The sequence below is a fragment of the Aptenodytes patagonicus genome, unplaced genomic scaffold (assembly GCF_965638725.1).
Source record: "Aptenodytes patagonicus unplaced genomic scaffold, bAptPat1.pri.cur scaffold_67, whole genome shotgun sequence".
In the NCBI taxonomy this organism is placed as follows: domain Eukaryota; kingdom Metazoa; phylum Chordata; class Aves; order Sphenisciformes; family Spheniscidae; genus Aptenodytes; species Aptenodytes patagonicus.
This window is the reverse complement of record NW_027472016.1, coordinates 472,457-486,733: the sequence shown is the minus strand read 5'-3', so window position 1 is coordinate 486,733 and position 14,277 is coordinate 472,457. Positions and strand designations below refer to the sequence as shown.

Below are 14,277 nucleotides of genomic sequence, written 5' to 3'. Positions count from 1 at the left end.
CCATAACTTACAGCCAATTAAATTCTTCTGTGAAAATTGTCTTAGTTTCCAACACAAAATTAATGAAACATATGAAAAAGGGTAAACAGCTTCTGAATGCTTCTTCTTTGCGTCTTGAAGATGAGTAATCCTGCAACGTTACGTTGAGGCTGATCAGGTACTCCCGTTCTAGCTTCCCACGCTGGCAAATCCTCTTTACAGGATAGTATCAAAATATTCTCACCCTTTTAAGAGGAAGATGTTTTAACACTGTCTGTCTTGGGCTACTCCTCCTTCACTTTTTTCACAGGAGGTTCCTTTCGAGGAGATTTTTCACGATTGGCGTCCACCTTCTCTTGGGAAGCTTTAGCTGGTTCTCTTATATCATCTTCCTTAGGAGGAACAGCCACTTCCACTTTCTGCTTTGTCTTGTCAATTTTTGCTTTTGGCTTATCCTTCTCTTTTTTCTCCTCTTCAGACACCGGTTTGAAAGCAATAGAATCTGCTTCCATAGGCTCATCCCTCACAGGGGTGGCATCATCTCTGCTTGGGAGCATGAACAGAGAGTCCGTTTTAACATCTTCTGCTGTAACTGGCTCTCCTGGTTTTCTCGCACCTTCTAACAACCCAGCGCTGGGAAATCCTTCATTCTCATCCCCTTTTCTTCTCTTCCGGTGTCTTTTATGTTTATTTCCTTTGTCATCTCCCAGTGGATTTTCCACCTCCTTCTCTTTTGTTTTTGTAGGGTCTTTGATGCCACTTCCAGAAGGTTTTTCAGGGTAATTTCCAGCTATATTACGATTTTGGTGGCTCTGCCTACCAGGATAATCCTCCCTACGTCCCCGAGCATGTGGCGACTTCTCTCATCTGGTCCCAGGTGGACCAAACCTCTCTGGAAAAGAGTTCTCTGTTTACTGGAGGTCGAGGTTGAGCGCCAACAGCATAGCCCTTGTAGAACTTTTCATACCATTCTCTATAGTTCCGTTCCCATTCTCTATATCTGTCCTTTTCAAATGGATCTCTCAAGTCAACAGATCTGCCATAGTTAGTTTTCATATCATACGGTGGAACTTCTGCGTGTCTGTTAAAATACTCCCTTTCTCCTTCCCCTTGAGGTGTAGTCCGTTTAGTGGGAGACTGGCCTCTAAATACTGGAGACCTTGACCGTGAATGGTATCTTCTGTGTGGTGGTGACCTTGACCTTGAATGGTGATAACCACGTGACCTTGACCTAGAACGATAGTATAGTCGGACTATTTAATCAAGACTTCTAGCCAGCTGTCCTAGCAGAAGTTTGCATGTACCTCTAGCTCTAACCAAGGATAGTGACCGCATTTCAAGAAAAGTCATACCTAAAAGCTTCTAAACTCAGCCTCTAGTAATATGACTCAATGCCATTACTCCAGGAAAGATACTGACAGCATTACTACTAGAGAGCTATTCAGACGCCTGACCAAGTGATTTTTGGTCAGCTCAGCTACCCTGAGTTTTTTCTCCACAAGTTTTTCTTTGGTTAGTTTTTAAAGAACCATTTCACATTAGTCCGCATATGTTCATTAGCATCATTCCTCCTCTCAAAATCCTTCACCGATTTAAGATTTCCTTACAAACAAGTCTGATCTTTTAATTGCTAAGACAAATTCAACAATCTCAACAACATCCTAGCGAAAGCCACCAGTTTGCAGTCCAGGTTAAAATCTCTCCTTGTATCCACATGAGAGAAACAACAGAGGAAAAGACGACAATTTCTCTCACATATCTTCTCCGAGGTGCTTTGAGGTAATGGTTACAATCAGAATAGGGAGACGCAGAAAATCCAGCAACTACGCCTGCTCAGTTTCTAGCCTCAGTCAACTGTAATCTCCGCCATATTTGAGCTAGTAACCTACATGTGAAACTCCCATCGCTGCTAATCCCTTGAATCCCCCAGTCCACCTAACGATAGAGAGGTGGAGTGGAACTCCTCCTGATTCTTCGAGGCAATCTGCTTCTCCGTTACGGACATGTAAAGCAGTTACCTGGAAAACGAACGCCTACGCTCCTTTTGAATCTTCTTATATTCCACCAGTTTCTTAGCAAAATCATTTGTAAACTCATCAAGTTTGGACTTTTTCTTTTCCCTGTTAAAATAAGTTTGACCTTTATTACAATTATAGTTTGGCCTTTATTACAAAAAGACACCAAGAAACAAAACATGGCCAATACGAGAAAATGGATACTGCGTGCAAATGCAAAAGGTGAACATCCTATTTAAGCAAAACCAGTTTAGAATTCCGACAAGTTTTAGGGAAAGTTTGAGAATCACATTTGTCTTGTTTTAGTTTGGGATGCTTACCCTCCGCAAGGAAAAAGTAGATTGGAAGAAACACTGTGTCATTTTTGCTTATGTCAGATGCACTTTAGCGTAACTGCAGTCCGATACGCTACCGAAATACAAAACTGAAACACAACGCAACTTCACTGAGCCAAATACTTACTCCTCTCTAAGTCTCCGTTGTTCTCTGTAAAACTCCTCCCTAGATAAGGGAGGCCAATAGCATCCTGGCTTGTGTCAGAAATAGTGTGACCAGCAGGACTAGGGAAGTGATCGTCCCCCTGTACTCTGCACTGGTGAGGCCGCACCTCGAATACTGTGTGCAGTTTTGGGCCCCTCACTACCAGAAAGACATTGAGGTGCTGGAGCGCGTCCAAAGGAGAGCAACGGAGCTGGTGAAGGGTCTAGAGAGCAAGTCCTGTGAGGAGCGGCTGAGGGAACTGGGCTTGTTTATCCTGGAGAAAAGGAGGCTCAGGGGGAGACCTCATCGCCCTCTAGAACTCCCTGAAAGGAGGCTGTAGCGAGGTGGGTGTCGGTCTCTTCTCCCAAGTAACTAGCGATAGGACGAGAGGAAATGGCCTCAAGTTGCACCAGGGGAGGTTTAGATTGGACATGAGGAAAAATTTCTTTACTGAAAGAGCGGTTAAACACTGGAACAGGCTGCCCAGGGAAGTGGTGGAGTCCCCATCCCTGGAGGTATTTAAAAGACGTGTAGATGCAGCGCTTAGGGACATGGTTTAGTGGGCATGGTGGTGTTGGGTCGACGGTTGGACTCGATGATCTTAGAGGTCTTTTCCAACCTTAATGATTCTATGATTCTGTGATTTTATGATCACCTTTACAGCCTCATCAGGGTTGAGCTGATGATCCCATCATAGCCTGTACACACAGAGATGCCCCTGGGCAGTGCCCTGCTGCTGGGAGGTGTCTGCAGGGCAGAGGTGAGCACACGGCCGGTGGGATGGGGTCTGTGAGCACTGGCAGGGAGGAGGCTTGGGGACAGGGAAACAGCTCCTGGCAGGGACAGCTCCAGGCAGCAGAGACATGGGCAGGGGCTGAGGCAGAACTGCTACCAGAATCACCATGGGAGGGGAATTCAGGCACCTCCCTGCCATCCCTTGCAGTGCAGATGCCTTCCCCAGAGCAGCCCCTGGTCTCCTCTTCCACCCAGTAGAGCTTCTGCCCTCAAGGCTGTAGGGTCTTGGGTTGAGTCACCTCCTTAGCAGCTAAATCCTAAGAAGGAGAAACTCCCAAGTGCCATTTGTCTGTCCCTGTCCTCCCTCAGCAGCAGCACTGGGGCATTTCTCCATCTTTCCCTCCTGCCCATGCTGCCTTTGTTCTGCCCCTCACACTCTCTGGAAGCAAGGGGGGTGCCGATGCAGCTCACACACCAATGCAGCAGGTCTTGCCACGCAATTGTGTCCACGGGAGCAAAGTCCATCAGTCTGTCTGACCCTGTGGGTCTCTGGACAGTGCCGTGTGTGGGGCTGAGGAGTAAGCTGTCTCTGCTCAGGTCACTACAGTTTTAGCACGTCCAGGAGTTTCCCTGGGGTTCTCCTGCTGGAAGATGCTGAGCAGCTCCTCTTCATTACAAGTGGATAACACGTGAGGTAAACAGTGAATTTCAGAAGCTGTCACTCCCTTTCCCAGGTGCCCGCTGCTGTAGAGCTGGGATGACTCCTTGGGAGCTCATGGGCAGAGCCCTGCTCCTAACGGCACATTTGGCTAGTAAAAGCAGAACACCAGCCAGGGAGATGTATGAAGGTCCTGAAAGGAAAGGGAGAGACAATATGTGTTTGGGGGGCAGGGAAGGGAAAGAGATTTTCGCAGAGCAGTCCTAACTTGTGAGTGCGATTTCCTCCTTTGGCAGTACCTCCTGAACAAAGGGATCAGATGTCCAACAGCAGCTCCATCACCGAGTTCCTCCTCCTGGCATTTGCAGACACAGGGGAGTTGCAGCTTTTACACTTCTGGCTCTTCCTGGGCATCTACCTGGCTGCATTCCTGGGCAATGGCCTCATCATCATAGCCATAGCCTGTGACCACCACCTCCACACCCCCATGTACTTCTTCTTCCTCAACCTCTCCTTCGTTGACCTGGGCTCCATCTCCACCACTCTCCCCAAAGCCATGGCCAATTCCCTCTGGGAGAATGGGGCCATTTCCTACCCAGGGTGTGTGGCCCAGCTCTTTTTCTTTTTCTTTTTTATATCAGCTGAGTATTTTCTTCTTACTGTCATGGCCTACGACCACTATGTTGTCATCTGCAAACCCCTGCACTATGGGACCCTCCTGCGCAGCAGAGCTTGTGTCCATGTGGCAGCAGCTGTCTGGGGCAGTGGGTTTCTCAATGCTGTGCTACAAACTGCCAATACATTTTCACTACCATTCTGCCGAGGCAATGCCCTGGACCAGTTCTTCTGTGAAATCCCCCAGATCCTCAAGCTCTCCTGCTCAGAGTCAGACTACCTCAGGGAGGTTGGGCTTCTTGTGCTTAGTGCCTGTTTAGCATTTGGGTGTTTTGTTTTCATTGTGCTGTCCTACGTGCAGATCTTCAGGGCCGTGCTGAGGATCCCCTCCGAGCTGGGACAGCATAAAGCCTTTTCCATGCGTCTTCCTCACCTGGCCGTGGTCTCCCTATTTGTCAGCACTGGCATATTTGCCCTCCTGAAGCCCCCCTCCATTGCTTCCCCATCCCTGGACCTGGTGGTGTCATTTCTGTACTCGGTGGTGCCTCCAGCAGTGAACTCCCTCATTTACAGCATGAGGAATCAGGAGCTCAAGGACGCCCTATGGAAACTGGCACAATGGACACTGTTTCACTGGCAATACCCTGCCTCCCCTTCTCTGCACATTTCCCAGAATTTATCTTAGGCCAGGAGTGTGCTGTTTTCCCTTGTGATCATCCTACTTATACATAATTTTCTGGGTTTATACTGTTTCTCTTGAGGCTTGATCCTGTTGCATCTGACCCTTGCACAACACTGTGTCAAATGTGACCTGTCCAAATGCAGCTCTTCAAGAAAAAGGCATGTCCCAGGTGCAGTGCCTGAAGGCTGAGCTCTTTCTCCAAAGCTGCCGCCAAGAAAATGTCCAAGAAATTGGTCTTTTAAAGAGTCTTTTCCTGAGAGGCACGGCAGAGGTGGGAAATGGGGGGGTTCCGTCAGTACATAACAGTTCATCTCTGTCACTCCTTCCTCCCCATACTTCTCCCCTGCTCCAGCGTGGCTCCTCTCTACAGGATCCCCCTGTATTGGCAGTCAAGGCTGTGTCGTTCACTTCTTTCTGTCTGACTTTTCTCCTTTATACTCACAGAATCACAGAAATGTTGAAGTTGGAAGGGACCTCTGGACTTTCCCTTTCCCTTTGTGAACCCATCTTAAAGAAAAGTCCTGTTGAACTAATTTGATATCCTTCTATGATAAGGTCCCCTGCCCTGTGGATGAAGGGAAGGTGGTGGATGTACTTTTTCTGGATTTTCATAAGGCTTTTGATACTGTCCCTCACAGCATCCTTCTGGAGAAGTTGTCCAACTGTGGGATGAGCAGGTTCACGGTGCGCTGGGTGAAAAACCGGCTGGAGGGCAGGGCTCCAAGGGGCTACAGTGAATGGGGCTACATCTGGCTGGCGACCGGTCACCAGCGGTGTTCCTCGGGGCTCAATCCTAGGGCCAGTTCTGTTCAATATATTTGTCAATGATCCGGATGCAGGAGTTGAATGCACCATTAGCACGTTTGCTGATGATACCAATCTGGGAAGTGCTGTCGACTCTCTCAAGGGACGAGAGGTCTTGCAGAGGGGTCTAGATGCATTGGAATATTGGGCCCCATCGCAGCACAAGCTTGATCCCCTCCCGGTACAGACTTAGCCCCCTCCCAGTGCAAACTGGATCCATTTATCCCCTCCCAGTACAGACTGGGCCCTTTCCCAGTGCAAACTGGATCCATTTAACCTTTCCCAGTACAGATTGGGCCCCGTTCCATTACAAACTGGATCCCCTGGCCCCTTCCCAGTACAGGCTGGGCTCCATCCCACTCCAAACTCTGTTCCCTGATCCCCTCCCAGTATACACTGGCCACATTCTCAGTACAAGCTGGATCCCCCACCCCCAAAAAACAGAGTGGTCCCCATCCCAGTCAAAAGTGCATCCAGTGGTCCGTCCCAGTATAGACTGTTCCCCGTCCCAGTACAAACTGGGTCCCTTTAACCCCTCCCAGTAGACACTGGGCCCCATCCCACTCCAAACTGGATGCCCTGATCCCCTCCCAGTGCAAACAGGGCCCCGTCCCAGAAGAAACTGGATCCCCTGGCACCAACCCAGTACAGACCGGGCCCTCTCCCAGTACAATCTGGATCCCTTTACCCACTCCCAGTACAGTCTGGGACCTGTCTCAGTACAAACTGGATCCCCTGATTCCCTCCCAGTATAGACTGGGCCCCGTTCAAGTACAAACTGGATCTCCGGATTCCCTCCCAGTACAGACAGGGCCCCATCCCGGTACAAACTGCATCCCTTGAACTCCTCCCAGTACAGACTGGGATCCCTGCCAGTACAAACTGGATCCCTTTAACCTCTCACAGTACAGACTGGGCCCCGTCCCATTAGAAGCTGGATTCATTTAACCCCTCCCAGTACAGACTTGCCCCCTCCCAGAACAAACTGGGTCCCTTGAACCTCTCCCATTACACACTGGGCCCCGTCCCAGTACAGACTGCATCCACTGATCCCCACCCAGTACAGACTGGGCTCTGTCCCAGTAGAAATTCGATCCCCCGGCCCCCTCCCAGTACAGACTGAGCCCCGCTCAGGTACAAACTTGATCCCCTGGTGCCCTCCCAGAACAGACTGGGCCCCCTCTCAGAACAAACTGGATCTTCTGATCTCCTCCCACTACAAACTGGGCCCTCTCTCAGTACAAACTGTATGCCTTTAAACCCTCTCATTGCGGACTGAGCCCCTCCCATTAGAAACGGGATTACCTGGCCCTCTCACAGTACAGACTGGGCCCCGTCCCAGGACAGACTGGATCCACTGATCCCCACTCAGTACTGACTGGGCCCCTTCCCAGTACAAACTGGATCACCTGCCTCCCTCCCAGTACAGACTGGGCCCTGTCCCAGCATAAAATGGATCCCTTTTACCCCTCCAAGTAGAGAATGGGCCCCGTCCCAGCACAAACTGGATACCATTAACCACTCCTGGTGCAGACTGGGCCCCATCCCTTTACAGATTGTATTCCCCGATCCCCTCCCAATACAGAATGGTCCCCGTTCCCGTTCAAACTGGATTCCCTGATCTCCTCCCAGTACAGACTGGGACTCCTCCCAGTTCAAACAGGATCTCTTTTACCTCTCTCAGTACAGACTGGACCCCGTCCCAGTTTAAACTGGATCCCTTTAAGCCCTCCTAGAACGGACTTGGCCCCCTCTCCGTACAAACCGGATCTTCTGATCCCCTCCAGGAACAGACTGGCCATCATTCCAGTAAAAACTGGATCCTTGGGCCCCTCCCAGTACAGACTGGATTCCATCCCAGTACAGACCCCTAACTGCCCTTTTAGACCCCTAAGTTCCCCCAGGGCCCTAAGTGCCCCCCTGCACCCCTAAGTGCAACCTTGCAACCCCTAGGTGCTCCACAGACCCCTACATGTCCCCCTGGATCCCTAAGCACAACCTTGGGACCCCCTAAGTGTGTCCATCATCCAGACCCCTCCCTCCCCACCCTCTCCTCCCCCACGCCACGCCCCACGTGTCCTCTGGCCCCAGCTGCAGCCCCACTTCTGGACCTTCACCTTCCTGTGGGGCAGCCCCACCTCCCCCAGCACCTTCAGCCCTTAGCTGAGACACCCCTTCACCTCATCCAGCCTTCCTTGGTGGGAAGCCTCTGCCCAAGTCTTCTCCAGAGCTTGGGTGGGCTCAAAGCTTGTCCTCCTCAGATGGTTCCAGGTGGCCTTTAGATCTTTAGAAGGTCTCAAGCTCAACCTTGGGTGTTGACTGAGAAGAAAACCACTCTGGTGGAGACATCCGGAGTCCTGAGATAGTTTCAAGGTCAAATCCAAGAGGAGAAGAGGAAGAAGAGAGGTTGAAGGTGCTGGAGAACATCTGGTCAAAGCCCACCTTAGAATGGAGACCACCCCTGGCGATACCCAACGTTCCTGGAGTGGCCCAAGCACCCCAAGAAAGTCTTTTGCTCTCCAGTGTCTTCTCCCCTGGCTGGCTGGCCTGGTGACCATGGTTGGGATCATGGTGGTCGCTCAGAACAACCCTGCCCTGGAGACTGTCCATCTTCTCACTGGCAAACTGGTAACAACGGCCGAGGAGAAGGCTGAGGTTCTCAAGGACTTTTTTGCCTCAGCCTTCACTGGCAACCTCTCTTCCCACACCTCTCCAGTGGCTGGACCTCAAGGCAGGAACTGAGGGAGCAAAGTCCCTCCCACTGTAGGAGAAGATCCTTCCTCTCTAAATTGGAGACATATGGATTTGACGGGTGGACTGTCCGGTGGGTGAGGAATTGGTTGGATGGTCGCATCCAGAGAGTAGTGGTCAACAGCTCAATGTCCGGATGGAGATCAGTGATGAGTGGTGTCCCTCAGGGATCCGTATTGGGACCAGTACTGTTTAATATCTTCATCAATGCCATAGACAGTGGGATTGAGTGCACCCTCAGCAAGTTTGCAGATGCCACCAGGCTGAGTGGTGCGGTTGACACGCCCAAGGGACGGGGTGCTATTCAGAGGGACCCGGACAAGCTCGAGAAGTGGGCCCATGTGAACCTCATGAGGTTCCAGAAGGCCAAGTGCAAGGTCCTGCACCTGGGTTGGGGCAACCCCCGGTATCCATACAGGCTAGGGCATGAAGGGATGGAGAGCAGCCCTGTGGAGGACGACTTGGGGTACTGGTGGATGAAAAGCTGGACGTGAGCTGACAATGTGTGCTCGCAGCCCAGAAGGCCAATCGTATCCTGGGCTGCATCCAACGAAGAGTGGCCAGTAGGTCGAGGGAGGTGATTCTGCCTCTCTACTCCACTCTGGTGAGACCCCACCTGGCGTACTGCGTCCAGCTCTGGAGTCCTCAGCACAGGAACGACATGGACCTGTTGGAGTGGGTCCAGAAGAGGGCCACAAAAATGATCAGAGGGATGGAACACCTGTCCTCTGAAGAAAGGCTGAGAGAGTTGGGGTTGTTCAGCCTGGAGAAGACAAGGTGTTGTGGTTTAACCTCAGTCGGCAACTGAGTACCACACAGCCGCTCGCTCGCTCCTCCCCCACCCCCCAGTGGGATAGGGAGAGAATTGGAAGAGCAGAAGTGAGAAAAACTCGTGGGTTGAGATAAAAACAGTTTAATAAGTGAAATAAAATAATAACAACAACAATAACTATTATTATTATTACAATAATAATAATAATAATAATAATAATAGTAGTAGTACAGAAAGCAAGTGATGCACGGGGCAACTGCTCATCACCTGCCGACCGATGCCCAGCCAGTCCCCGAGCAGCGGCCCCCCCTGGCCAGCTTTCCCCAGTTTATGTACTGAGCATGACGTCACATGGTATGGAATGTCCCTTTGGCCAGTTTGGCTCATCCATGTAGATGTGGCGCTTAGGGACATGGTTTAGTGGGCATGGTGGTGTTGGGTTGACAGTTGGACTCGATGATCTTAGAGGTCTTTTCCAACCTTAATGATTCTATGATTCTATGATTCTATGAAAGGAAAATAGAGAAGAGCCCGTCAGTGGAGACCACCGGGCAGCGCTCTTGGAGCCTGCCCTGCCTGCCCTGCCTGCAGCGCAGTGCTGAGTGGTGCAGCAGGACGGGCAGGGAGCCAGCAGCTGGAACCGTGGCTCCTGCTCAGCAGCTCCAGCTCGGAGGCTCCTGAGAGCTGGCATGCCACTGTGACAGCCTGGCCTGGCCCTCACCCTGCCCTCCTCCAAGCTGTGCACAGCAGCAGAGGCTCCGTGTCCTCAGAGGACCACGTTCAGCGGCTGCTGCCCAGCAAGTGTCCTTCCTCGTCCAGGTGACGTCCTCCCTTGGGGTGTCTAACCTGCATGGCGATGATGTAAGTTTGCAGGACGTTGCCTGTCATGGTTTAACCTGTCGGCAACCAAGTACCACACAGCCACTCGCTCACTCCCCCCCCGTCCCACGGTGGGATGGGGGAGAGAATTGGAAGAGCACAAGTGAGAAAAACTCGTGGGTTGAGATAAAAACAGCTTAATAATTGAAATAAAATTATAATAATAATAATAACAACAACAACAATAATAAATACAGAAAGCAAGTGATGCACAGTGCAATTGCTCACCACCCGCTGACCGATGCCCAGCCAGTCCCCAAGCAACGGCCCCCCCGGCCAGCTTTCCCCAGTTCATGTACTGAGCATGACGTCACATGGCATGGAATGTCCCTTTGGCCAGTTTGGCTGTGCCCCCCTCCCAGCTTCTTGTGCACCTCCAGCCTTCTCAGTCGGTAGAGCATGGGAAGCTGAAAAGTCCTTGGCTAGTGTAAGCACTACCTAGCAACAACTAAAACATGGGTGCGTTATCAACATTGTTCTCGTCCTACATCCAAAACACAGCACTGTACCAGCTACCAGGAAGGAAATTAACTCTGTCCCTGACGAAACCTGGACACTGCCATTGATTAATGTTGCAATCATTTTCTCCAGTGCTTTGTTAACTATTCAAGGTTGGGGAGGTTCGAAGTAAATACTTGGCATGGCATCTAATCCCAAGGATGATCAATCAGAAACATCCTGGACAAACCGGGCATCCTGGCTTTTTCGTGGTTTAATCTCAGTCGGCAACTAAGCACTATGCAGCCACTCGCTCACTCCCCCCCAGTGGGATGGGGGAGAGAATCGGAAGGGTAAAAGTGAGAAAAACTTGTGGGTTGAGATAAAGACTGTTCAATAGGTAAAGCAAAAGCCACGCATGCAAGCAAAGCAAAACAAGGAATTCATTCACTACATCCCATTGGCAGGCAGGTGTTCAGCCATCTCCAGGAAAGCAGGGCTCCATCACGCGTAACGGTTAGTTGGGAAGACAAACGCCATCACTCCAAACGTCCCACCCTTTCCTTCTTCTTCCCCCAGCTTTATATACTGAGCATGACGTCACATGGTATGGAATATCCCTTTGGCCAGTTTGAGTCAGCTGTCCTGGCTGTGCCCCCTCCCAGCTTCTTGTGCACCTCCAGCCTTCTCAGTTGGTAAAGCATGGGAAGCTGAAAAGTCCTTGACTAGTGTGAACACTACCTAGCAACAACTAAAACATCGGTGTGTTATCAACATTGTTCTCACCCTAAATCCAAAACACAGCACTGTACCAGAAACTAGGAAGGAAATTAACTCTATCCCTGCCGAAACCAGGACAGGCTTGTATAAATCAGGCTGTTAGGAGATATCTTGTTTTATCAGCAAAACCACAGGAATTTGGCTGCAACAGCTGAAGCGTGAAACTAAAGGTGAAGGAGAGTTAATTCCAACAAGGGGAGATCACGACCACTGACTCACGGTCCACCGATTCAAGAAACCTTCCGACCCAAAAGAAGAGAAAGACTGAGCATGCGGACTAATTAGCATAAGAGGCAAGAGAATCGTTTAACCAGTCGGAGACAGAATATAAATAGTGTGAAGTTTTGTTAATCGGGGACCTAGTCTTTTGTGGGCTACCACCTAGCTCCCTCCTTTGCGCCAACTAGACTAAAAGAAATGGAAATACCTCGCCTCGGTGTGTAAATTTGTGTTGCGCACTGGGTGATGAGCCAGTGTGAGGACGACAGAACATCTCTCCAGCCTGCCCAGGAGACTCGGGATGGCAGTACGGCCCCCTGGCCTAAGCGCCACTCCTCCCAGTCTGGTGTCATCAGCCAACTTGCTGAGGGTTCACTCTGCCCCATCATCCTCACTGTAACCTGATGAAAACAAGCAAGTACCTAGCACAGAAAGTAACCCTACTGATGTCAGAACTTTCTACGAGCAACGTCATCTTTCAAAGTCTTGTACATAGTGGCAGAGGAGTGATAAAATGCGTTTTCCTGTGTCTAATCGAAAACACCTGGGTAAGTCTGGCTGCTACCAGGAAACGCCCCAGAATTCACTCGAGGCTGCCAGCACATCAACGTTCAGGGATGGAGCACCAGCCACGTCCGTTGCCTTTGGGGATTCACAAAGTCCAAGCCTGCTGGTGAAGTCGTTACTCACAGGAGTCGTTCCCCATTGCGGCCATCGCTCCTCTCACGAACAGAGGGGACAGCTTTGGATGACAAAGGATGTCAGGACGCACTCCAGAAAGAGATCAGTGCCAATCCCGTCACCTGATGGCAAAGAAATAACTGTAGCTCAACAAAAGGATTAAAAAAAAACCCCAAACACAACCCACAGAACAGCATCCACCATCAAAAGTGTTTCAGTGGTACTGAAACTGGAGCGGAAGTGCTGCAGAGCTGCAGGCTGATGGGCCTAGTGTCCCTGTCACAGGACTCCGATTGACCAAGGCCCTTTTGAAAGACTGCATTGCGTGTCGCCTTCTCCGAAGAGGACCTGCTGCTGATCTGTGGCTAGCGTTAGCGGCAGAGCCCTCTGGCTCTCCAGCTCACATCTTCCCACCTTGTATGCAGGGGTGACCAGCTTTCGGCCGCTACTTTAACGGCTGCCTTTGCTGTGCTCCTTTTCTGTCTCCCTTCCTACCACGTCAGTCAGGGTGGGCTTCTTGGCATTCTAGGCTGAGCCCAAGGCCTCAGACTGCACTACCACCCCCGCTACTTACCTATCCTAGCATACGGTAAAGAAATAAGAATTAGCAAATAGGAACTCTACCCACAGCGCATATCTGGCCAGCCTACAGAGGTGTAAATAGCTCAGCCTAGAGCTCTAGAAGGTATAGACCAGCCTATACTTTTATCCCAGTCTACCTACTCTACGATCTGTCCCAAAAGTCAACTCAGAATTACCTTTGAAAGAGGATGGAAGGTGAGGAGAAGTGGGCAGTAAATGATGAATGCTTGGAAAAAAGTAGGCACGCAAGTAGCAAGGGAAGGAGCCGAGTTATCCCGAAGGCCGGCTCAGCCCAACTACCTTTCGCTGGCCCGCTTTTCGGGATCCCAAGCCCTGGCCAGGTGAGGTCACAAGCGCCGGGCGGGTGCCACTTCACTGCCCCTTTGTGACACGGGCCTGCACGGGGATGTGTCCCATTGAGGCCACACGGCTGCCACGGCCCGGGCACCTCCCAGACCCCAGCAGCTGGCAAAGGGCTCTTTGTCCGCCGGCAGAGCTCCCACTTCTTCCCGGAGCCGCACCAGCCAGATGAATAAAACCTGCCCAGGGCTGTAAGCGTGCCTGTTCACAGCTTTGGCTGGCACATTTGGGTTGCTGAGGGTTGCTTTTCCACTTTTTCCAGGTCCAGGACTGCGTCCATGAGACTCGTGTAGCAAAGCACCTGGTCTCCTACAGGTTCATATTCCATACCCCATGGTGTCACGCTCAGCAATAAAAGCTGGGGGAAGAAGGAAAAGAAAGGGGAGACGTTCGGAGTGATGGCGTTTTGTCTTCCCAAGTCACCGTTAGGCGTGATGGAGCCCTGCTTTCCTGGAGATGGCTGAACACCTGCCTGCCAATGGGAAGTGGTGAATGAATTCCCTATTTTGCTTGGCTTGCGTGCGCGGCTTTTGCTTTAATTATTAAACCGTCTTTATCTCAACCCATGCGTTTCCTCACTTTTACCCTCCTGATTCTCTCCCCTATCCCATCGGTGCGGGGGGGAGTGAGTGAGCGTCTGTGTGGTGCTGAGCTGCCTCCTGGGGTTAAACCACGACACGGGGTCAGGGCTCAGGAGCTGGCAGCGCCCCATGCTACCCAGGGAAGCAGAGGATCCTGGCAGCTGGATGTCGAGCAGGGTGTGCCTTCGCTGCCCGCTCCTCACTCACACACTTCAGCTACAGCTCTTGTGCTTGGGCAGCGTGACGTTCATTGCCCTTCACAAAAT

The 14,277-nt window shown here is 51.1% G+C and overlaps 1 protein-coding gene across 1 annotated transcript; it reads left to right on the top strand.

The window, feature by feature from the left end:
• Positions 1-4,135: 4,135 nt before the first annotated feature.
• Positions 4,136-5,167, top strand: LOC143173333 (olfactory receptor 14A16-like). The gene has a single exon (XM_076363543.1). The coding sequence runs from the start codon at positions 4,187-4,189 to the stop codon at positions 5,165-5,167; it is 981 nt and encodes a 326-aa protein (XP_076219658.1). The 5' UTR covers positions 4,136-4,186.
• The last annotated feature ends 9,110 nt before the right edge of the window (positions 5,168-14,277 follow it).